We start from the raw sequence: 26,405 nt of genomic DNA, 5'->3' as shown, positions 1-26,405 counted from the left end.
AACAAATTCTCTGTGGGATCGACCTCTACTCACGTTGAGTTCTGTAAATTGACCTCGACCGTTTATACCTCTTAATTGAGGTGTAAGGTTTGACGTATAACCTATGGATCGTAGGTTTGACCGTGAGTGAGGGTCAGGAGCTATTTAAGAAAAAAATGTTTTTGGGTCAACTTCAAACGGTCATATCTTTTAGCACAAAATTAATTAGGTGGCCCATGATCTATCAAATTAAAGATAATTGAATTCTCTTTCCAAAGCCATCGATTTTTATAAAATCCAAGCTCAGAGTAAAAAATTATGGTCATATTAGTGAAGCCCTTTCAGGCATAGCATGAACGACGACCCCAAATGAGGGTTGGTAGTTGAAACGACGGCCCGTCAGTCCTATAGTAGATAGAATTCGACAATTTTAAGTAAGGGTCATTTTTTCCTTTTCCCTATGCATTAGACACTTAATCTACGTCCTTTTACTCAGTGTAAGCCTAATTACCTTGTAAGGCATACCGAGAACCCTTATTCTCCAAAACACATCGAAATTAGAACGAAAAGAAGAGAAAGAGGCATCAGTTTCTTTCAAGAACAAGTAGTAGTGTTCTTCATGTTTCAGCCCTGAAATCCAAAGAATTTCTCCATAGATTTGGTCACCACCTATGTGGTATTTCATTAGTGGATTCCTTTCATCCTCTAGGTCCCTAAAATTCAGTCAGTTCCTTGATTCTACCAAGCTTGTTTAGACCTAAGGTTTCTAAAACCTTGGAGATTTGTTATGATTTAGCTGTTGTAGTCTGCTTAATCGAAATAACATGTTTGTTGGAAAATTTGCTTAATTCCTTATATAAAAACTCAGAATCCTAGTTTGTATAAATTATATTTGTCACACCCCGATGTTACCTCCTTGACGTAACACGGGACCTAGGATGATGAGTGACCCCAAGCTAACCCTGTATCTCACACATATCAAGCATATTGACAATAACTAAATAAGACATGTAGTATGTGGAAGATAAAACAATGGATAACAAAAAGTGGTGAACCCCCAACTACTCTAAATTTCTATAACATACTAAGAGTTTAATAACAACTGAAAGATAATCTTAACAATTAAAGTTGGTTCTACTACTATGTCTGAAAAGCCTCTTGTTGAGTTGAGTTGCTATGACATGCCCCCTAGCTAACTCTAACAATACTGAAAACTGAATGACAAAACTAAAATGTAGAGCATGTCTATTGTTCTCCAAGTATGAGGACTCACCACTGAAGTTGCTGACTGCGGACCGAGAATTGATCTAAGCGTGATCTAGATGCTGAGTACCTGAACCTACATCATGTAAGGATGTAGCACATAATATGCATCGATACTTGGAATGTACTGAGCATGTATGATATAGATACTAAACTGAACAAATATACATAAGTTGAACAAAGCATACCTGAACAATGACATAAATTGAGAAAGAATGTAAATACTGAAAACATAATTGAAAAGCTAAACTGAATGTAATGACCTAGTGGTAAGCATGAATATGACATGCTAAACTGAATACTAAACTACATACTGAAAACTGGTCAAATGCATTAGGAGTCTGACTATGGGAGGTACTATTAACCGACATAAACCATGTGAGCTAAATGTCGAGTACGATGTATACGCCCCATCGCAAGGACCTATTATACCTTGCTAGGGGTATAAAGGAATGACTGGCGTGATCACTAAATCTGATGTCCAACAGAGGGGACTTATACTCTTATGGGGGCACGTAGTTTTGGGGCTTTAACGGTACATTGAACCCTAGTCCAATGCGGTGCTAAGTCTACTCCCAACTGAATATGTATATGACACAAATGTTACTGAAATACTGAATTACTTAATACCTCAAAATACTGACATACAATCTGAGAATGCAACATTTATATACTGATAATGTTACATTAAAAATTTGGAGCATGATTATCTGTTCAACTGACCTAGCAAGTATAATTCACGAACTAAGAGGCTTTATCCAAACTAGGGTTCTGAGTTTCATAAAAGGAACTATGAAAATTTTCCAAGAACACGCAATTTAGATTTGGGATACTACAACAGCTAACACATAGTAAATATCCAGGGTTTTTGAAACCCTAAGTCTAAACAAGATAAGGAGAATCAAGGAACAAACTGAATTCTAGGGACCTAATGGATGAAAGGAACCTACTAGTGAAAACCCACATACATGTTGATGAAATTTACAGAGACATCCTTTCAATTTCGGGGCTGAAACTTGAAGAATACTGCTGCTTGTTCTTGAAAGAAACTGGCGCCTCTTTCTCTTCGTTTCGTTCTAATTTGGATATATTTTATAGAATAAGGGTTCTGGGTATGTCTTACTAGGTTATTAGGCTTAGACATAGTAAAATGACGTAGTTTAGGTATCAAACGATGTAGTTTAAGTGCCCAACGCATAGGGTAAAGGACTAAAATGACCCTAAATTAAAATTGACGAGAGCCATCTACTACAGGATGACGGGCCATCGTTTGAACTACCAACCGTCATTTAGGGTTATCGTTCATGCTCTGCCCGACATGGCTTCACAAAAATGAGCATAGTTTTTTTACCGTTTGAAGTTGATAGGTCATGGGCCACCTAATTCATTTTGTGCTAAAAGATATGATTGTTTGCCGTTGACCCAACGACCATTTTCCTCCAATTAGTTGTTGACCCTCACCTACGGCCAGACCTACAGTATGTAGGTCCAACCACGGACAGTACTAGTCGACCATGGATGGGATCAGAGACCATCAAAATTTGGACCTTAACAACATAACCCTACCTATGGTCTGTGGTCTACCTACGGTCCGTGGGTGGTTACATTGGTACTGGCACCAGTTTTTCTGAAAACTAGGATTTTCTTCATATTGAGATTCGAGGTGTTACATTATCTCTCCTTTAGGAACATTCGTCCTCGAATGAAGTCTAAACAGGGTTAGTGTGGAGGGAATGAGTTGCAATCCCTACCACTAAATACTAGAAACTGATATCTGACTAATCTAAGTTCCATCAACATGCAAATATACTAAAATGGAAGAATGACTTAAGGAACAAGATATTGAGACTGAACTACACAAGAGTAAACTGAGAGACTAGAGAGGAACTAGTGCCTCAAGATAAAACGGAATCAGAAGGAAAGAGATGAGGGTACTTAGCCATCATGGCGGCTTCTGCTTCCCAAGTATCTCCCTCTACTGACTCCTCCACAAAACCTTTACTGAAGCGACTTCCTTATTTCTCAACCTATGAACGTGATGATCAAGAATTTCAACTAGCACTTCTTCATAAGTGAGACTATCATTCACAACCACACTCTTTAATGGTACTATCGATGCCGAATCACCCACACACTTCTTCAACAAGCAAATGTGAAAGACCGGATGAATCGCCGCTAGTTCTGCTAGAAACTCTAACTCATAAGCCACATTATCAAACCTTTTCAAGATTCTGTAAGGATCTACATATCTGGGACTAAGCTTCACTTTCTTGCCAAATCTCATCACCCAATTAATAGGTGAAACCTTCAGGAAAACCCAATCATTTATTTCGAACTCTAAGTCCCTTCTCCTCACATCTGCATAGGACTTCTGACGACACTAAGCTGTCTTTAGTTGATCTTCGATAAGCTGAACTTTTTCCATAGCCTCATGAACCGAATTTGGCCTAATCAAGGTTGCTTCACCTACTTCAAACCAACCAATCAAGGACCTGCATCTATGCCCATATAGTGCGTCATAAGAGGCCATCTAAATGCTGGAACGAAAGCTATTATTATAGGCAAACTCTATGAGAGATAGGTGATAATCCCAACTAGCCTTGAAATCGATCACACATTCCCTCAACATGTCCTCTAAGGTATGAATAGTATGCTCGGCCTAACCATCCATCTGTGGATGAAATGGTATACTGCGATTTACTTAAGTACCAAGACCTTTTTGAAACAATTTCCAGAAATGAGAGGTAAACTGAGGACCTCTATCTCAGATGATAAACAAGGGAACCAATAAAACTTAACTATCTCATTGATGTAGAGTTTGGCGTAGTTCTCCGCTAAATCTATAGCCTTGACAGACAAGAAATGAGCAGACTTAGTAACTCTGTCCACTATCACCCAAATGGAGTCATGTTGTCTCCGAGTACTAGGTAAACCCATAATGAAGTCCATGTTTATCACTTCCCACTTCCATGTACGAATGTTATTCTCCTGAGTCATACTTTCTGGTTTCTAATGTTCTACCTTAACTTGTTGACAATTTGGCCACTTAGCACAAAGTCTGCTATGTCCCTATTTATGTCGTTCCACCAAAAGACTTCCCGTAGATCATGGTACATCTTAGTGGTACTTGGATGAATGGAATGCTTGGAGTTATGAGCTTCTATAAGGATTTTCTTCCTCAACTAACCCACATTAAGAACACATAAACGACCCCGGTAACGAAGTACACCACTTCCCTCTTAGGAGAAAACACCAACTTTCTGCTGATGAACTGTACCTTTCAACTGAAGTAATATGGGATCACTATCCTGTTTTTCCTTAACCTCCGCTACCAATGAAGATTTTGATCCATTCTGAACTATTACCCCACCATCTGATGTGTCCGTAAGGCAGATTCCTAAACGAGCAAGCCGATGAACATCTTTGGCTAGCTCTTTCTTTTCTTCCTCAACATGTGCTACACTACCCATAGACCGCCTGCTGAGAGCATCAACCACTACATTAGCCTTACTAGGATGGTAAACCACATTCATGTCATAGTCTTTGAGGAATTCAATCCATCTCCCTTAACGAAAATTCAACTCTTTCTAGGTGCACACATAATGGAGGCTCTTATGATCTGTGATACATCAACATGAACACCATACAAATAGTGTCTCCAAATCCTTAGGGAAAATACTATGGCTGCAATCTCAAGGTCATTGATCGGATAGTTCTTCTCATGGACCTAAAGTTGTCTAGAAGCATAAGTGATGACCTAACCTCGCTTCATCAACACAAAACCTAGTCCGACCCTGGATGCATCACAATAAATCACATAACTATCTAAACCATCTATTAGAGTCAAGATCGTAGCAGTAGTCAACCAAATCTTCAGTTCTGAGAAGATTTCTTCTCACACTCACCTAACCACTGAAATTTGACCTTTTTCTAAGTCAACTTGGTCAATGGGGAAGCTATGGATGAAAATCCTTCAACAAATCTCATGTAATAACTGGCCAAATCTAAGAAACTCCTTATTTTAGTTGGAGAGGTGGGTCTGGGCCGGTGTTGTACTGCCTCAAATTTCTATGAATCCACTAGGATCCCTTCGCTGGATGCCACATGACCGAGGAAAGCAACAGACTGTAGCAAAAATTCACATTTGCTGAACTTAGGGAATAGCTGGCGTTCTTTGAGAGTTTGCATAAAAACTCTCAGATGAGTTGTATGCTCCTCCGCACTCCAAGAATAAATGAGGATATCATCAATAAAGACGATGATGAACAGGTCCAAATACAGATTGAACACATTTTTCATTAAATCCATGAAAGCTGCAGGAGCATTTTTTAGTCCAAAAGACATAACTACAAATTCATAATGACAATACCGAGTTTTGAAAGCTGTCTTCGGAATGTCATTATCTCTAACTATAAGCTTATGATAGCCGGATTTGAGGTCTATCGTAGAAAAGCAACTAGCACCCTAAAGTTGGTCAAACAAGTCATCAATCATGGGGATGGGATATTTATTCTTGATTGTGACCTTATTCAACTGCCGATAGTTAATGCACATTCTGAGAGAACCACCTTTCTTTTTCACGAACAACACTGGCGCACTCCATGGAGAGATATTGGGTCAGATGAAGCCCTTTTCTAGAAGGTCTTTCAACTGCTCTTTCAATTACTTAAGCTCTGCTAGAGCGATACTATAAGGAGGAATCGAACTAGGCTGGGTATGTGGAAAGAGATCTATTCCAAAGTCGATTTCTATTTGGGGAGGAACTCTAGAAGAACTTTTGGGAACACTTCTATAAACTCATTTACTAGCGGGTCTGACCAAACAGTTGAGGTTTCAGAGTTTGAATCCTTAACCCAGACAAGATGATAGACATACCCTTTGGAAATCATTTTTTTGGCCTTAAGGTAAGAGATGAATCGACCCATAGGCAATGAGCTACTACCCTTCAACTCTAATAATGGCTCATTTGGAAACTGAGATCGAACGATCCTAGTTCTACAATTGGTTGAGGCATAACAAGAATGTAACCAATCTATACCTAGAATTATATCAAAATTTACCATTTCTAACTCTACAAGATCTGCTGAGATGACTTTCTAAGAGACTGTGACAGCGAAATTTCTACATACCCGTCTAACTATAACTGGGTCACCAACTGGGGTAGACACCTAGAATGGTTCTGAGAGAGTTTCTGGACTGACACCGAAGTTTACTACTATATAGGGAGTTACAAAAGATAGTGTAGCCCCTAGATCTAACAATGCATAATCATCTAAATGAAAGACTCGTAACGTACCAGTGACCACATCAAGAGAATCTTCCTGGTCCTAGCAAATCTGGAGAGCGTACAACATGTTTTGGCGATGACCACCACATGTACCAAATGAAGCACCATGGTAAGTTGGGCAACCTACTGGTGTTGTTGGAGTTGTAGACTGAGCCCTATTGTTGTTGCCTCATATCCCCTGCCAGGCAGAAGAGAAATCCTTCAACCTATGGCTAGACTAACCACACCCAAAGCACGACGAACTACGAAAACCATAGCTATCCTTTCCCACTTCCATTCTGGAATTGGAATTCTCTGAAGCAAACCTGGAGGTCTTTTATGCTCATACTTTACGTACTGACAGTTTTAGCCCTTGGCCATAAACTCAGCTATGTCTTTCTTCATGCTAGGTCACCAATAAAGTAGCTTCAAATCTTGGTACATCTTTGTCACACCCGGATGAATGGAATACCACGAACCATGGGATTTTGTTAACCTTTTTCTGAATAAAGTCATCCACTTGGGGAACACAAATTCTCCCCTTAAAACTAAGCACACCTTCCGCATTAGGAACCACATCTTGTGCCTTACCAGACACTGTCTTCTTTCTAAGTTCATTCAAATTCTCATCCTCAAATTGTTTAGCCTTGATCTCCTCAATGAACGTGGGTCTAACCTTAATGCTAGTTAACACCCCGCCTTTCTCTGAGATGTCCAACTGCATGAACTTAGACTCCAAGGTTTGAATCTCCTTGGCCAAAGGTCTCTTAGACACATCCAAACAAGCTAGACTACCCATACTTACCGTTTTTCGGCTCAAAGCATCTGCCACCACGTTAGCCTTACTTGGATGATATTGGATGGTGACGTCATAATCCTTAAGTAAATCCATCCACCTTCGCTGTCTAAAATTCATATCCTTTTGAGTTAATACATGTTGTAGACTACGATGATTAGTAAACACCTCACACTTGGCACCATAAAGGTAATGCTGCCAGAACTTTCGAGCAAACACTACAGCTGCCAACTCTAAACCATGTGTTGGGTAATTCCTCCCATGCTCCTTCAAGTGCTAGGATGCATAAGCTATGACATTCTTATCCTGTAGAAGCACATCACCCAAACCAGAATGTGAAGCATCACAATAAGCAATGAAATCCTTACCTTCCACTGGTAGTGCTAGAATAGGTACTATGATCAGAAGAAGTTTGAGCCTTTGAAAGCTCTCCTCACATTTTTTAGTCCATTCGAAAGGTACCTCTTTTTTTATCAACTTGGTCAAATGAGTGGAAATAGAAGTAAAGTTTTTCACAAACCGACAATAGTAGCTAGCGAGTCCCACAAAACTCCTAACTTCAGTCACAAAGATACGCTAGACCCAATTCTTAACTGCTTCAATCTTTTGGGGATCTACCATTACCTCTTCCTTTGAAACTACACGCCCCAAAAAGGCAACTGAAGTCAACAAGAACTCACACTTCCGAAATTTTGCATATAACTTTTGTCTCCTAAGAACACCCAGAACTATACGAAGATGGTCGACATGCTCTTCCTCACTTTTCAAATAAAATAAACTGTCATCAATAAAGACAATATCGAAAGAATCCAGGAATGGTTTAAACACACCATTCATCAAACTCATGAAGTTTGCAGGGGCATTGGTCAATCCAAACGACATCACTAAAAACTTAAAACTTATAGTGTCCATAACGTGTCCTGAATGTTGTTTTGGGTACATCCTCAGGCCTAATATTTAACTGATGGTAACCAGACGTTAGATCAATCTAAGAGAAAACTGACGCACCCTGCACCTGGTCAAAAAGATCATCTATCTGAGGCAATGGATGCTTATTTGTAATGGTGAACCTATTCAACTGGCGATAGTCTATACACATCCTCATACTGCCATCATTTTTCTTAACAAACAAGACAGGAGCACCCCACAAGGAAGCACTAGGACGGATGAAACCTTTATCAAGAAGTTCCTGGATTTGAGGCTTAAGCTCTCTCAATTCTATCGAAGTCATGCGATAAGAAGGTATAAAAATGGGGCGAGCACATGGTTCCAAGTCAATACAGAAATCTCTATCTCTATTCGGAGGCGTACCAGGCAATTCGGTAGGAAACACTTCCTAAAATTCAGACATTGCAGGAATAGACTAAATAGAGGGAGACTCAACCTCAACATCCCGAAAATGAGCCAAATATGCAAAACATCCCTGCCCCACCAGTTTCCTAGCCCGAATCGAGGATATGACCTTAGCTGGCTTAGGCTTCTACACCCCTTCCCACTCTAACTTTACGTACCGGGGATCTCTAGATTCACAGATTTCGTATTACAAATTAACACAACATAATAGGGGGACAACCAAGTCATGCCTAAGATTATATCAAAGTCTGTCATATCCAAAATAACCAGATCAACCCAAGTATAAAAACCAATAAACAAGATAAGAAAAGAACGATATACAAGGGTGACTATAACTAACTCTCCAGCTGGGATAGAAACATGGATGAGGGCATCTAGTATATCACAAATCATATTAAATCCCAAGGCAAACTGAACTGACACATATGAATAAGTATAACCTGGATCAAACAAAATAGTAGCCATCCGGTCACAAACAAGAATGGTACCTATGATCACTGCATCAGACACCTCAACCTCGATCTTGCCCGAAAAGGCATAACACTTAGCCCTGTCATCTTGACAGACAACAACCTTGTCTGGCTACACTGCTCCTCTACCTACATTACCATTTCCCCGACCTCCACGACCTCACTGATTTCTTCCTCACCCACCTTGTGGACTGCCTCTACCATTGTTACCATTTCCCACGAGTATCACTTTTCTAGTATGCTACTGCACGGAATCCAACATATGAGGGTGGGGACAATCTCTCCTCATATGCCAAGTTCTACACAATTATAACAAGTATGGTCTAAAGATGGTCTACTGCCCGCTGAAGGTGTGACTCTCTAGCTATCTTGAATAAAATTTTCCTATGGAGTTCCCGAATAACTACCTATTGCAGCGATCAAGGCTGACGGAATTGTTCGGGCTGCAAGTGTTGGCCTACCTAAACCTCTGCAGTAAGAACCTTGAATGTTACTAGTGCTCTTGGGCTTTTTTGCCAAAGCCTTGACCTTCCCATCACATCTAACTCCTTCCACTTTCTTCACAAAATCTGTCACTTCATTGAAACTTTTCCATGCAGAGGTTATGTGAACAGACAATACATATAACTCGGAGTTCAATCCCTTGACGAATAGACGAATCCTCTACTTCTCAATAGTAAACAATTGTGTAGAATATCTAGATAATGCATGGAATTTAGCCTCACAAGCAGCTACAGACACACCACCCTGCTCCAAATTCATGAACTCATCCTTTTTGTGATCCCTCAATGTCGGGGGCACATACTTTTAAAGAAACAAAGCATGAAACTACGTCCAAGTGAGTGGGGGCAAAACCGACAATCTGCATTCCACATGGGCCCTCCACCACTTCTTAGATTCACCTTGAAGTTGGAAGGTCACGAACTCTACCACATGTTGATGTACAACACCCAACTTGTGAAGCCTCTCATAACAAACATGATGAACTCATAGGCATCCCCACTATCAGAACCATGGAACATAGGCGACTTCAATTTTAGGAACTTACTCAACATCTCATGCTCATTACCAGTCATCACGGGACCCAACAAAGGACAGAAGAAGGCATCAGTATCTGCTGTTCCATCTACCCTAGGAGTAGTAGTAGCAGTAACGGGGAGGTTGATTGGTGGTTGAGCAACTTGCACTGCAGGAAGGACTCCAGGGCCGACCAACCTCTTCAGGAAAGACATGATCTGTTGAGCTAACACTGGGTCTAAGGGAGTAACGCTGGTATTCCTAGCTGATGCATCCTCTTCATGTCCAACATCCCCTTCTTTCTTATTCTTTACATTTTCTTCTACCTCTTCTTGTGGTGCAGGAATGGCCTCTTCCCTTGGAACATTTCCAGTTGGGGCTCCACCCCTAGCGAGTGCCACTAGACTCATTTTGGAACAATGAGATCAACGAACCTAGTCGATGAAACCAACTTTGTTACGACCCATACCATCGTGATTGCCACCCACACGAGAACCATTACTACAACCCAACTAAGCAACTTAACAAAATTCTATAGAATTTAAAGATACAGAAGCAGGTTTAAATGTCTAAAAAGAATTGGAGTCCCCATAAACTCTAGAATTTAACAAAACAACTACCAAGAATTGCGGAAAACAATGTCTAGAACCTGAAATTCAATGTACCAAAACTCTAATAACGATAAATCTAAGAATAAGGGCTACAACCCCTGAAGCTAAAACATAACAAATATCTAAAGAGCTAGTCTAAGTCCGAAGATAATGGACTAAACAAAATGATAACACATGGTAGCCTAGAAGAACTAGTTCACCCTTGAATTCGGTCTTCGATCAATGATCTCCTAAATGAGGTATGTCAGTAGCCGCCTGAATATACCATGTACTCAACAAAAAAAGAACAAGTGTAGTATCAATAGACAACCAAAGTGTACTAGTAGGATCACACGGCTGCTCCCATAAGTACAATGTACAACAATCAATCATAACATAGTAAATACACATATACAGAATACATTTCAATTATCATTTTAGAGAAAGATACAGTCTTCCATTATCAATGAAAAGTAGATGTAACATACCTGAATTACAGCAAACCCCATAACCCAAGACCAAACCCATGATCCTAATGTGCAGCTATGGCTTTTTACCACCATCAAATCCAAGCCAAAACCCTCCCCCAATAATAAATACCCATAAATCTAAGTTCTACGGATCAAAAAATGAATTAGGGGAGTAAAATGCTTCCATTTAGCATCAAAAGTCATGCAAAACTATCAAGAACTAGTCCTGAGTCGTATCCTTGCTCTTAAGAATAAAGTTTGTAGAAAAATAACGAAATTGAGGTTTTTCCCCGACTTAATTCACGACAGGCCAGTCACAACAGATCTCATCCCGCCACTTTGGCCCCGCCCTGGCGGGATTAATCCCTCCCTGGCGGCTTACACGGAGACAGAACCTCTAAATTTGAGTTTCAAGCTCCCATTTCATAACACACTTTCAAATCACGACGTTCAGAAACTACCCCTTCACGCCAAGATCAGTTTCAGGCACTACAAGAAAATGGATTTTTAACAACCAAATTTTAATGAAAGAATATAATTCCGGTCGTTAAAAGTATATTTATAACGTGAAAAGAACTTTCCAGTCGTTAAAAGATAATTTTAATGTAATATTAGTAAAGCAACAATATCCCCACCTCAAAAAAAATTATACCAGACGTTAATATTAAAAAAATTGCACTTATTTTTACTTTCACCTTTTATTTTTCAGAAAAGACTTATTAGTCCCCTCTATTACCCAACCCACTACTGCTGGTCTCCCATTACCTCCACCCCTACTGCTGGTCTCCCATTACCCCTACGTCCCTTTCGTAAGAAAACATAACGAAGAACATTAATTTTTCCACAGACACAAAGCACACGCAATTCCACTCCCCCACCCCTCTGAAAAGATGCGTCCAGCAGAACGTGTCTTCCAACTCCTCTTATAGAAATAGAGATACCTACGAGAGTGACTAACCTAAATCCTTAAACAGAGTGATTCTTAATTTCCAATGCAGAACTTATTTGTTCGAGAAAAATCAGTAAAACAAACCACAATAATGGTGGTACCGTTCCTAAAATCCAAGTTTGTTTGCAAAAATTAAGCTATAGCTCTCTATTGAAGGTATTTATAAATGAAATCAATGTCTATTTTTTCTAATTGCAGAAGTTGCCTGTTTTCTTTTTACTTCAAATTTCACCTGAGTTTTGTTGGTCTTTGCTGAAATTTCACATGAGTTTTGCTGGTCTTTGATGCGTGTGATTTTAACTTGACATATTCTTGGACTTTCCTTCCCTTCAAGGTATGTTTAGGTTGTTTTGACCATGAATTGTTATGTGGATATTCTAATTTTTACCATTTTTGAGTTTTTGTTGTATGATTCATATGTTTTTTTCAGTCGGTTATTGGTGCACATGCTCTTAAATTATGCAATATCTTTGTGGGTATAGATGTGTGTACTGTTGGTAGCCTCGATTGACAATCAAAAGAAGTCGCAATAATGAAATTATTGACTAAATTTGTTAGTCTCATAATTTCTAGGACAAAATTTCCATTATAAATTTTGATGTAGATATAAGGTTTTCTTATTCCTATTTTAACTAACCCCTTTAATTAGATCAACATGTTTCTTAATGCAAAATTCAGGTAGTTTTACATTGGATCTTGATGATTCAACTCCCTTTAGTATTTTGAAATAAAACATGTTTGTTTTACTAGGATGTTCAACAACATCTATTGTGTTTGATCTAAAACAGTACTTGTGTGATAGCGGTGGGGTTCAAATGTATGCAAAGGAATGTATTCTTGTAAAGGGGAGACTGGACTGGGTTAGAACCAAATAATCGAATTTGAACATGTTGTGCTTATGATCCACCAGTTCATGTTGGTTCAGGTAATGGTTTGAACTTGCCTTGACTTTAGTGTTCTTTGTATTCATTGATATATAGTTTTGGAGGTGATAAATGAGATCCTATGAAATGGGAGTTTGGGATTTCTTTGTTGTATATTGATTCATATTATGTTGATGAATCTTGCATAAATTGTGAGGATAGTGGTGGATCTTGTGGTTTTTCTGGTGCAGATGAGTCTTTTGCTTGCATTTGTAGGAATGGTGTCCTAGAATTATATTCAGCCATTTCTTTGTTAAGCAATAAATAACTCATGTTCTAATAGGAGTGATAGCAGCATCTTAATGTTGTTATATTGAACCTCCTTCTTTATATCTTTACTAGTCTATAAAGGTTAACATCGTTGTAATCAGATCATTAGCTGGAATTCCCCTTCACTTTCTAGCCAACATCTTCAATCTCTCTATTTTCCTTCATTTTGTAGCTTATTTAGTTTAGTTGTTGCCTTGCCCTTACAAACAGTTTTAGTTCGTGAATAAGAGAAATCTCTCGGTATTCATAAATCACTCTCCACTAGCATCTCCATTAAATACAATTCTCCTTGATCCAATTGTTTGCTTTGGTTTTTTATGTTACTAAAAGTGAGTGCTTCGTTGTTTAAAGTGAGAAAAAAATCGAAGCGAAGTTGTATTACTTTTTGGTAGTGAAGCGAAGCTATGGCAAAAAAATAAAGTGCTTCAATCCAGAAGCGGGGAAGCGATTTCTCGCTTTTCTGCTTAACTAAGGTTGACAGTAACTAGGGCTTTTTATTATTTCGTAAAAACATTTCATGCCTTCTTTCCAAACATTTCCCTCTATTTCACTTCTCATGTTGTGACACTCTTCCAAGTGACTGCAAGTTATGTTTTTCATCTCTTCTTCTTCTTATTTTTTCTCTTCTTATTTTCTCTGTTTCTCTGGCTACAGTTATTTTTTCAACTGCGTCTGCAATTTTTCTTGTTTTGTTTTTCCCGTGTATATTGAATCATATTTGATTTTTATGTATCCTCTGAATCCAATATGTATGTGAGGAAACTCAGTTCGTGCTATCATTTAGGCTAAACTTTTATGAAAGTTGCGAGATGATAAATAGAAAATATGAAAGGGAAATTTCAAAGTCATGGCGAAAACAACATATAGTATCACCTGCAATTGCATGAAATTCATTAACATAGCACTAAACAAGCACATTTATAGAACATCTAAGTAAGAGGACAATTAGAACTTGTATTCTGAATAGGATAAATAACTTTAAACATTTAATGCAAGTGACTAATTAAAATTTTAGCATTTTGTATGACAAAACTGAAGAATTTAAGAAGCCAAACTCTCTCTAGCTGAATTAATGGTTCTCGTCCCTTGTTATAAATTTACCAAAAAAGTTAGTATGACTAGCTCAAATACATACAAGTCAGATTAGGAAAAGCAAAGAATTATCATTCAATTGGTGAAGGAAGCATCTATTACACTGGTTGAGATGCGGCCAACGAAACTTCTCCATTTGAGTAGAGATAGAGATAGGTTGTCATGCTAGTTGGCACGATCATGGTAATCCAGGTAGCACACTGCAATATATAAACAGAATTTGGATAAATTTTTATTGTGTATCTTCAAATAGATAATACACAATATTTTAGTAGAACATTTTGCGATAAAAATTGTCATATAATTTTGGGTAAAAGAATAACAGACTATTAAGAAAAAATATTAGCCTAAATGGAAAAGCTTATCATACCGAGGATATAAGAAACTGCATATTCATTTTGACATTTGAAACGTATCCTAGAAGAGTTGTCAAAGAATATCATAGCACAATTAGAAAAAGTTTAGCCTAAATGACAACACCAACTGAGTTGCCTCACATACGTATTGGATTCAGAGGATACATAAAAATCAAATATGATTCAATATTAACATGGTTTCCTTTTCTTCTTCTATAATCTTCTCTGTTTTTTTCTCAGTTTCGCAATTGTTTTCTCTACTTTGTATTGCTTTCTCTGTTATATTTTGTTTTGGTCCATATTCTGCAAATTTTCCTCTGTTCTATAATTATTTTTTTGTTCCGTCTCTGTTCTCACTGTTCAATTTTCTTTTTTTTGGGTAAATTATATAAACTTTTTAGTCTAAGAATTGAAAGATTTTCTAAATATGTTATTTGTATTGAGTTGTTGGTTATTTATCTATGCATATTTGATATTTTTTATTTTTTTTACTAAATAGCTCTTTAGTTTTGAAAAGTGTGTGTTTCGCTTCATGCTTCTCACTTTGGTGAAGCAAGCCCTTGTCGCTTTTTTTCGCTTCTCGCTCTCCAAAACACTGCTCTCCCAGCATTGCCATTTCCTAAGAAATAACTATTTGCCTGGGTGACAGCTTTTGGTGGTCATGGCTCGGGTTGGGTCGACTTTTCAAAATTTTAAAAGTATGTGGTACTATAAGCATGATTAAACTGTTTTGTTTGCTGTTCAAAAGGTATAGCCTGCTAACGATTAAAAAATTCATATCACTGTTTAATATAATTTCAGATGTGGGGAAAATGTTGTATATTAATCTATCAAATATCAAATAGCACTAAATCAATACCTATGTTTAAAGAGGTTTTTCATGTGGAGTTTTGACTATGAATACATGTTTTTTCCCTATGTATCATCTACTTTGACAATCTAGTGGCTTATTTTCCCTGAAACTCCAAAGTCACTGCCTCTCTGTATCATTATTCCATGTTAGTTCCAGAGAATTCAACTAACAAATTTAATAGCTATGTTACGCATGTTATTTCCCAATCATTATGTAGCCTCCAGAAAGACTTATTCCACCATTGTGATGACCATATTTCTTGTCTGCCTCACTTAGGGTTAACACGTCCTGTTTTTTCTCCATGTATTTTTTCTTTCATTGAAAATGGATGAACTCTTTGAAATAGGAAATATATATTATTGAAAAGACTACTGAAATTATGTCTATATGGTTTCATGTGGCTTGTTGATTTTTTTAAGCTCTTTGTTGCATTTCATATTTTCTTTTCTATGAAGTGTATCTCATGTTCACATATTTGTTTCTTGGTTGTTGTAGGCTTTGATTCCAAATCTGTCGGTGGTGGTGCTTGTTATTGTTGTTGAAAGTGTCTCCAAAACAATTCTTTTGAAGGCTCTCTATTGATTTCTTTTGTAAGGTACATTTTTTTTCCTTTTTCTAAACCTTTCTTCTTTACTGATGTGTTTTTGAAAAATTTCCAAGAATTTATCTCAATTTTTGTGGCTATTAGTTTTGCTATATTTTTAAATCTAGTTTTATTGGCCATATTTTAAGAGGTACTGTTGGTTGCGATCTTATACTGTGTTTCATCAATTTTTGAACAATGGTATGAGCATCATAAAATGTTGAACTATCACGCAGTATCAAAACTTTGATGTGTTCAATATAGGTAATTAAAAAGTGCATAACTGTAACAAAATTTAAATGCTACAAACAAAAAAATATAAAATATTTCACCTTATTTCTTATGTCTTTACATACTCTTCTTTTAATATAATCAGATTAGATTCTAGGACTTCTCTAACCTTTGTTTATAATTTTATAATTTTGTTGTGAACCTGCTTTGTATATTCGGTTCATAACCACAAACGTAGAAACTATTTGGTTTTTTACTATTGATGTTTAGAATATACCTGAAAAAATTATTATTTTAAAATATTTGGTATTTTACTATTATATGTTGGATTTTCTTGAATTACTGGAGTCTTTTGTCATGTAATTTGGACTATTCCAATTTTTGTAACCTTTTTGTTATCATCTTGTGAATATTTATGCGTGTTTCTTGTTTTACTATAGATTAAGTGTTTGTTTCTTGATTTTTTGTTGTAATACGTATATAACTATATGCATCTATTGTGTATGAATCTATAACTCTAAAAGTAAATATCTAATTAGTACTACTTTGTTGTTATACTAATGTATTATTAAATCTATTTTACATGCATGGAGATAATGGCACCTAATAAACAATGGATGAAACTCATTAAAGATAGACTTGCTATTGCTTATATAGATGGGTGGAGACTTTCTTGGATTATGCTTTTACAAAATTAGGAGAACCGCAGTTGATAAGTTATCCATGTATTAAATGTGGTAATGCAACTTCTAGACCACTGCTGTAGTTAGGTCACATTTAATAGTACATGGGATAATACCAAGTTAAACTCTTTGGTATCACCATGGGGAGATGTCAGGTGAACAAAAATCAAAATTTTGAAAAAATAGATGATAATGACATTAAAGAGGATGAAGGTGAGGATAAAATAGATGGTTTGCTGAGAGATTTGTAACAGCGGAACAAACCTACTGTAAGTATTCTTTGTTATTTGTTTCCTACATTTTAGGAATCTTTTACTTCTTTTCTAATTGCAGGACTCTGTTTAGATACAGAGAACTGTTGAGACTTATACGGATTGTAGTTGGGGCATCATCCTTGATATACCCTATCATGTATCATAGAATAAACAACGATCATTCAATTAACTATTCCCTTTTATGGTATCAGAGACCTGCTTATACGAGACTGATCCTTGTTTCTTTCCTGATCCACTATCTCAATGGCTCCTCCTACCAACGTTGTTAGTGCTGATAACACATCTGCAAACCAATCGTCCAATTCTATCCAGTCATGCAATTACCAATCAAGCTTATCGGTAGTCATAATTTTACGACCTGAAAGGCACAGGTTTCAATGATCATGAATGGCCACAATTTATTTGGCCATCTTGATGGCACCTCCGCTGCACCACCCAAGACAATAACTCAAAACAATCAAAGCTCACCAAATCGTGCCTATGAGACCTGGTTTTCTAGGATCAACTCATACAAAATTCCCTCATGGCATCAGTTGATCCAACACTTGCATCCACTGTTGCAACTGCATCTTCTGCTCACAAAGCATGGACTCATCTCCATACTGCTTTTTCTAACAAGTCTCAGACTAGAATTTTTAGTCTCCGACACCAGCAACCTCGGCACCAAAAGGAATCTCGACCTGTAGCAGATTATTTATGCGAGATTCGGTCACTCTCTGATGAACTCGCAACTGCCGGAGCACCAGTTACAAATGAAGAACTCATTGTCAAGATTCTGAGTGGTCTAGACCCTAAGTTTCGAGAGATTTCCGTAGCTATCAGATCACGTGATACTTTTATCACTTATGAAGAATTATATGAGAAGCTGATTGATCATGAACTCTTCCTCAAATATGAAGAGTCTAAGAAAACACTGCTCATAACTGCAGCAATTGCTCAATGGACCAGCATTGCTTCTCTTCACAACAACAACAACCGCATGCAAGGAAACAGTGCCTCGCCTATCAATCAACAATGGCGCCCTTAACAAAATAGGGAACAGCAGTGGCGCCCTCAATAGAACAGGGAACAGTGGACCCCAAGGAGAAATCAGTAATGGCAGCAACAACCTTCAGGCAATGAACTACAATGTCAACTCTGTGATCGTCCTGCTCACTCAGCAAGACTTTATCGCTCACAGTCCCATAATCACCTCCAAGCACGTGCCACCTATGCTAGACGTCTAAACCAACAACAGGAACCTTGGTTTGTGGACTCTGGAGCCACTCATCAGATTGCATCTGATGCTCATAGCCTAACTACTACATAGGATTATCACGTTCTGGAGACAGTCTCAATAGGTGATGGTAATATCATACCAATTTCCCACACTATTAACACTAATTTATGTGCATTAAATTATCAATTTACCTTGCTACATAATTTGTGTGTCCCTTCCATAAAAAGAAATCTTATCTCAATCTCACAATTTTGTTGTGACAATCAGACATCTATTGAACTTTTCCCTTTTCATTATCTTATGAAGGACTTGACTACGGGGTTGCCTTTGGTATGCGGACAGAGTAAAAGTGGACTTTATGAGTGGCCACCATGTAGTACAAGCACCCATCCTCAATGCAATTTGGCTACTCTTTTGCACCCCTGGCATCGGCGCTTCAGATATCCCAACAATTGCATTTTAAACAAGCTTTTGTAGAAGTTTTCTCTTCCATTTTCAGATTCAAAAACTATTTCAATTTGTAATTCTTTTTGTTCAAATAAGATGCACATGTTACCATTTTCTAAAAATTCCTTGCAAAGCAAACGACCTTTATAAATAATTTACAGTGATTTATGTGGACAATCCCCGGTGTTGTCTGTTGATAAAAAACGTTATTACGTTTTATTTGTTGATCAATTTTAAAAGTATATGTGGTTATAAACATTAAAATTTAAGCATGAATTTGCCGATGTTTTCAAAAGTTTACATCCCTTGCTTGAGCGACAATTTGAAATAAAAATTATTTGTCTCTATACCGACGGTGGCGGTGAATTTGAAATTCTCTCCTTATTCTTAAAAATACAAGGTATTGACCATTTGGTATACCCTCCTTATACACCATAAAGTTAGTAAAATACGACTTAGAAGAAAAAAAAATTTAATAAACTAAAAATTCTCAAATAACACCACTCCCCGGCAGCGGTGCCATTTTGATGTTTCCGTAATCAAGTCACAACTTTCAATTCAAGTGTCTACGATCGTACAATAGTAAATTAACCCAATCAAGGGTTGGGGTCGAGTCCCATGGGAATGGTTTTGAGAATTAATAGAAAAATAAAATTTTCACAGATTGTGCTGCGGAGGATTGTTCGGCAACATTTGTCGAGATCGCCGATGAACTCGGCGATCCACTTTTTGGTCAATTCATCGCCATCAGTGTCTTGCCTTTAGCATTCTCGCATTCTGAGTCATTGGGTGCTACAGTACTGCTTCACAGAACTGATCGGCGACTCGCCGACTGCTCATTTCCTCGCCTTTTGATCCACAAAAAAAGGTTAGTAGAAATTAATCAGTTTTCTTAAATCAAGTTTGCAATTAAATATTGTTTTCTAAAAAGCTATTTGATGTTATTAGGTTGCTGGATTATAGAAACATGATGATAGTAAGAGAATGGATGATTTGCTATCTTTATCATGTGGCCCTTTGTCATATGTCACAAGATTCAATGTCCATATTGTTAATGGATACAGGTTTCATGTGAAAGAGTATGATCAATATTTGAAAACTCAAAATTGTGGAGTGGTTGTAGTGGGTGAGACCAGTGAAGAACAAAACCATATGAATTACTATGGTGAGTTAACCGAGGTTCTTGAGTTAGAATTTGTTGGCTGAAGAAGAGCGATTTTATTCCGATGTATGTGGTTTGATATGTATGATCAAAAAAGGGGAGTTAATATGGATGAATATGGCTTTGTAAGCGTTAACCGTCGGAGATATTTGAAAATAATTTAGCCATTTGTATTAGCTAGTGAAACATCACAAGTATTTTATCCTATCAATCATTCCAATAAAGATTGGCACATAGTGCAAAAGGTTCAACCTCGTGATTCTTTTGATAATTTGGAAATAAAGGATGATGACTTAGAAGATTTAGATAACTCTACACAAGTGAAAGAAAAAGAACTCATTAAGGTTTGGAGCTTTGTCATGCTGTCTTTTACTTTATTATTTTTTTATGGTAATAATTCTTTATAGTATTTCTATGAAAATTTGTTGATGCACTTGGTCTTTAATGTTACCTTGATCTTACTATAGTAGTAATGGTTCATGCAAGGAACCTATGTACATGTGTCTATTTTCTGAATGTGTTTTCAATTCACATTTCTTCTTATGAAAAACTTCCTAACCTATTTGAACTTTTGTTTGGAAGACTTTGCTCTTATTTTTTTTTTTGTATTATCTAGGTTGACATGAATTCCTCAAAAACTCTAAAGTATGAAATGGGACAAACTTCAAAAATTCCCAAGCATGAACTCATTCATCCAGGTGCCTTAGCAAAGGGACTAGGTCAAAGTTTGAAAATTATGAGCACTATCAGAGTTAATGTTGAACAAAGGACTCCAATTGCCAAAAATAGAAGTTACTATACAACAACTTCTATGTTGAATAAGCTAGCAGATAATAGTTTCCATGTACATCCTTGTTTTGAGGAAAAGGAAGACAACGCTCCCCTCCATCAAGAAGCTGAAATGAATCAATACACTTTGATCAATGATGCAAGGGGTTAGGGACAAAGCTTAAGGATTAATGCTGAAAAAAGGACTATGATTGGCGAAAATAGAAATACTACAACAACTTCTAGTCGAAACAAGCTAGCAAAGAAAAGTATCCATGTGCCTCCTGATTTTAATCCAATGAAAGACAATAATGCCCTCTTTCTAGAAGTGGAAGTGACTCGAGATACTCAAAGAAGTGATCATTTGCAAAATAGTTAGACTGGTTAATCTTTTTGATAAAGAAATTCTGCTAAGCTTTCTCTACTTAATCTCCTTTGTATTATTTTTGTTACTAATGGGAATAAACTTCTTGTTTTGGTTGACTTCCATCAAAATTTGCAAGTCCATTTGAATTTGATAAGTCCAAAAAAGTGATTGAAGTGCCTCGAGTTGCCCAAAGAAGTGATACTACTATTTTATTTTATTGTGCAACTTCTTTTTGTTAGTTGAATTGAAGTCTTGATTTTTTTATGACTTGCACTTAAATTTGCACATCCTTTAGAATCTAGAAAAGTAAAAAATGTGGTTGGAGTGGCTCGAGGTTCTAAGGGAAATCAAACTAGTAAGTATTTTCTTGTTGTTACTTGTAAAGAAGCAAACAATATTATCTATGACTCGCTTCCCTAGGAAGATATGTTAGCATATGACTATCATTTTTCAGGAACAAGGACCTTCAAGATAAGGGAAATACCAGTCATTATTTGTCTCAGTTACTCTCCATTCTAGAAGAATTGCAATCTTGCTTCAGCAACATCTTTCTTAGATGTTGTCCATTCCCCTTTCTATATCACTTTTTTTTTGGCAACTTAAGGCCTAATCTCTTGAAATAAGCATTAACATTAAGCTTTGATATCTCTATTAGAGTGAAGATTTAATTTTATTTTAGTCAAACTAAGATGATGTGAGTGGAAAGTTATCTATCAATCTTCTATTAAACGATAATGTTGTTATCTCTCATGGTGAAAGAAGAAGTAACTTTTAGAACCTTCAAAATAAATAAGTATTATTTGGGGAACCTGATTTATATTTCTCAAGTACAAATTAAAATGTTTACACATGAGAGTGCATTAAAATTATAGTACTCTTATACTCATTGTATCATTGTGGAGTGGATGCAGTTGTGCCCTGGAATCACATGAATAAAATAAATATAGTTGTGGGGTTTCTCACATTTGTTCTGCCTACTTTGTCTAGTTGTCCCTTGGTTTGGAACTGTGGATTGGTACCTCTCAAAGGCGAAGGTAATTTAGTGACCCAATATCATGGTATTTTGGATATTCTGTATTACAATCTTATAGAGACCAGACTATGGTATACATTAATAATTTCAGAACTTGACACCTAAAACATAACTACTGGATCATTCTCCAGATTCTTTTGATTATTTAGCGCTAATGATCAATTTATATCAAAGAGCATAGTTGACTTACTTTAATCTTTGCAGGTCCAGTTGGATATGATAATGCAGAAAAAATGACTGAGGTGTATCGAGATGTTTAGAGAAGTGATACTAGTATATATTACTTTCTTTTGTGTAATTCTTTGTTGTTGTTAGTTGGCTGGAAGATTTATTTTGTTTTAATATTATAATTTTTAGGTCTATTAAAGTCTAAAAGTAAAAAAAAAAAAGTGATTGAAGTGGCTGAAGATGCTATGAGAAATGAAACTAGTATGTATTTTGTTTCATGTGATATTTTCTATTCTTGATGTTACCGGTAAAATAGCCAAAAAGTTATTTTTCCTATGTATTTGACATCTGATGCTTCATTATGTTTTTTTTCACTAGTCCTAACCATATTAACCTCCACCGATTCTTGATTTATCAATTGTGATTTTCTGAATGAAAGTATCTAAAGATTGAAAGTCACTGATTTGGGATTTTAAGCTTTCCAATATTTATTCCACTGCTAGTTACCCCTTTCTGTGTCACATTTTCTTGGCAACTTGAGGCCTTATCTCTTGCAATGGGCAATGTTCTGCCTGTTTTGTCTACTTGTCACTTGGTTTGGAACTGTACTGTGGAGTCACATGGATAAAAGAAATATAGTTGTGGGGATTCTCACATTTGTTCTACCTACTTTGTCTAGTTGTGCCTTGGTTTGGAGCTGTGGATTGGTACCTCTCAAAGGCAAGGGAAATTTAGTGACCTGATAGCATGGTTGGATATTTTGTCTTACAATCTTATAGAGACCAGACCATTGTATACATTAATAATTTCAAAACTTGACACCTAAAACATAACTACTGGATCATTCTCCAGATTCTTTTGATTTTTTAGTGCTAATGATCAATTTATATCAAAGAGCATAGTTGACTTACTTTAAAGTTTGCAGGTCCAGTCGGATATGATAAGGTAGAAAAAATGACTGAAATGTATCGAGATGTTTAGACAAGTGATACTAGTATATATTCCTTTCTTTTGTGTAATTCTTTGTTGTTCTTAGTTGGCTTGAAGTGTTATTTTGTTTTAATATTATAATTTGTAGGTCTATTAATGTCTAAAAGGGTAAAAAAAAGTGATTAAAGTGGCTGAAGATGCTACGAGAAATGAAACTAGTATGTATTTTCTTCCGTGTGATATTTTCTTTTCTTGATGTTATTGGTAAAATAGCCGAAAAGTTATTTTTCCTATGTATTTGACATCTGATGCTTCATATGTTTTTTCACTAGTCCTAACAATATTAACCTCCACCAATTCTTGATTCGTCAATTCTGATTTTCTGAATGAAAGTTTCTAAAAATTGAAAGTCGCTGATTTGGGATCTTAAGCTTTCCAATATTTATTTCACTGCTAGTTGCCCCTTTCTGTATCCTTTTTTTTTTTTCCAACTTGAGGCCTTATCTCTTTCAATGGGCAATGTTCTGCCTATTTTGTCTAGTTGTCACTTGGTTTGGAACTGTGGATGGGTACTTGTCGAAAACCAGATAAAATGTTATTTTGCATATTTGGTCTTATAGATCTAAAAAGACCAGACCATTGTATACAGCAATAATTTCAAAAGTTGACACCTAAACTTAACTACTAGAGTATTTTCCAGATTCTTTTGATGGTTTAGCACTAAAGATCAAATTTATATCAAAGAGCATAGTTGACTTACTTTAAATTTTGCATGTCCATGTGAATATGGTAGGACAACCAAGGTTAGGGGAACAAACATTTGTAAGAAATTTTTGCGATTAAGACCTGGAGAAAAGTTAAAAGTCACTTTCTATCAAAATCGAGTCGTTGAGCCGAATCACACCTCATTTACGAGACACTTGGGTTTGCTAGTTCATGATCGTAAAATGTACCCATTGCGGGTACACTCATGGATGGATATTGACAAGCATAAGCTTGAGCATATGTGGCAAACTGTTACGGTAAGAATTACAACATTACTCTCTTTTATTTTCGCTGACTAGATACCACTACTACTGTAGCAAATATATTTTTCCCTCTTCTTCTTGTGTTTGTTTAGAGTATACTATGGTGTTGCCTTTGTTTAGACCTTATTATGGTCTTTGTGGAAGAATAGCTATTACCAAAACAAACAAAAATTCCCCTCCTCAGTCTTAGTACTAACTCTATATTTAGTTTCATAATTCATTCACACTCGGTGTTGAGGAATTTCTACTACCCTTGTTAAACATAGACAACAATTTGCATCTTCCACCTCCATGTTCAGTCTCATCATTCGAGTTTTCGTAAGCAGCTTGTTCTAGTTTGTCAACCAGAGGATAAATTTAATAATGCTTTGGTTGCATAACTTTTGTCCAAGTACGATATGCTTCCCAAAGACTTGTTTGGACCCTTATAACTCATGGTGGATGATTACGTACATTTCACTCTTTGTCAACTTGTACTTTCTCTTTTGGTACTAATCAACCATCACAATTTTTAGGGACGTTAACTTTCTCCAGTACCAACAACAATCTATAGGTGGTATGTGATCTCATATATTGCCATATTACTTCATATACACTGCATGTGTCCATGTTACCCAGAGGATGTTTAGCTATTCGGAAACCTTCCATATAGTAGTTTGCCAGCTGAAGCTTCATTCCATTTCATACATCCCTTAACTTTTAGTCCTCAAAAATTATATATGGGAGGTACACCTTATCCTAAGTAATCAAAGGTGTCTGTCTCTGATCTGCAGTACCTCCCCATACAAAGTTCTTACATAGTTTACATGTAAGATCAACCCTTCAATCCATTAATCAAGAACATTAACTTGCAATCAAATGTGTCTTTATCTGATTCTGATGATATTTTTCTCTATTTCAGGAAAATTTTACTGTGATAAAATGAATGATCAAAGAGATAATGCATGTTTTGCAATATATGAGAATGCTTTGGAACAATTGGATAGGATCATTGCACAAGAATATGAAATCCAAGTTATTTCACGAGGTTCTAAAAGATGTGCCGATAGGAGTAGACAAGAGTGATTGGGAATGGTTGGTCAAGGATCATTTTTTATCTGATATGTTTAAGGTATGATTGCATAACTATTGATTAATATCATTTTATTTCCAAGTCACATATGATTACTGTTTTAGAATAGTTCTTTTGATTAAATGATTTCATTTGTGATTAAGAGGATACAAAGTAGTTATAAAAGTTAATTTAAGAATAAAAATAGAATCATTAAACAAGCTTGTGATAATTTCAGCTTGTGTTGTTAATGCAGGAATCAAGTACAAGAAACACAATCAACAGGTCTAAGTTGTGTATGCCTCATCGTACGGGTAGCAAGCCTATAAGAGAGATTATTTACGAATTGGTAAATAAATCATGAAACCCTACAAGGAAACCTCCTTTTTGTATAAAAGATGTTATTGTACTTACTTTTTTTTATTGTTAAGGGAAGCAAAGATGGTAATCCACCAAACATGGCAACTATCTTTTTTGAGACTCGTAAAAAGGGAAATGAGCTTGTCAAACCCGAAACCAATGAAAAATATGTATGGTTATCGATAAATTTCATTTAACATTTTCTCTCTAGATTGATTCATTGAAATATTTTAAACATTCTTGTATTTTATAGGCTGAAATTCAAGAGCTTGTACAATCTGAACCGTCTCTTACTAATATTGAGGTACTGGAACGGTGCTTTGGACGTCAATGTAAAAGTCATGCAGTTGGATTTGGTGGTGGGATAACCACTAAGGAGTTGAAAGGTGGTAGTACTTCTAAGGCTGCGTTGTTGGAAGAACTGAAAACAACTTGAAAAGAAAATGAATCACT

At 36.5% G+C, this 26,405-nt stretch overlaps 1 protein-coding gene and 1 pseudogene across 1 annotated transcript; both read left to right on the top strand.

Moving 5' to 3' along the window:
• Positions 1–10,989: 10,989 nt before the first annotated feature.
• LOC125873745 (uncharacterized) lies at positions 10,990–13,344 on the top strand (annotated as a pseudogene).
• A 12,175-nt stretch (positions 13,345–25,519) lies between these two features.
• On the top strand, positions 25,520–26,388 carry LOC125873744 (uncharacterized). The gene is made up of 4 exons (XM_049554609.1): positions 25,520–25,652; positions 25,849–25,941; positions 26,024–26,122; positions 26,206–26,388. Exons 1-4 carry the CDS (start codon positions 25,545–25,547, stop codon positions 26,386–26,388), a joined length of 483 nt encoding a protein of 160 aa, XP_049410566.1. The 5' UTR covers positions 25,520–25,544.
• Positions 26,389–26,405: the final 17 nt, after the last annotated feature.

This window comes from Solanum stenotomum, chromosome 8 (assembly GCF_019186545.1).
Source record: "Solanum stenotomum isolate F172 chromosome 8, ASM1918654v1, whole genome shotgun sequence".
NCBI lineage: Eukaryota > Viridiplantae > Streptophyta > Magnoliopsida > Solanales > Solanaceae > Solanum > Solanum stenotomum.
The sequence above is the reverse complement of the archived record's forward strand: the minus strand, read 5'-3'. Positions and strand labels throughout refer to the sequence as shown.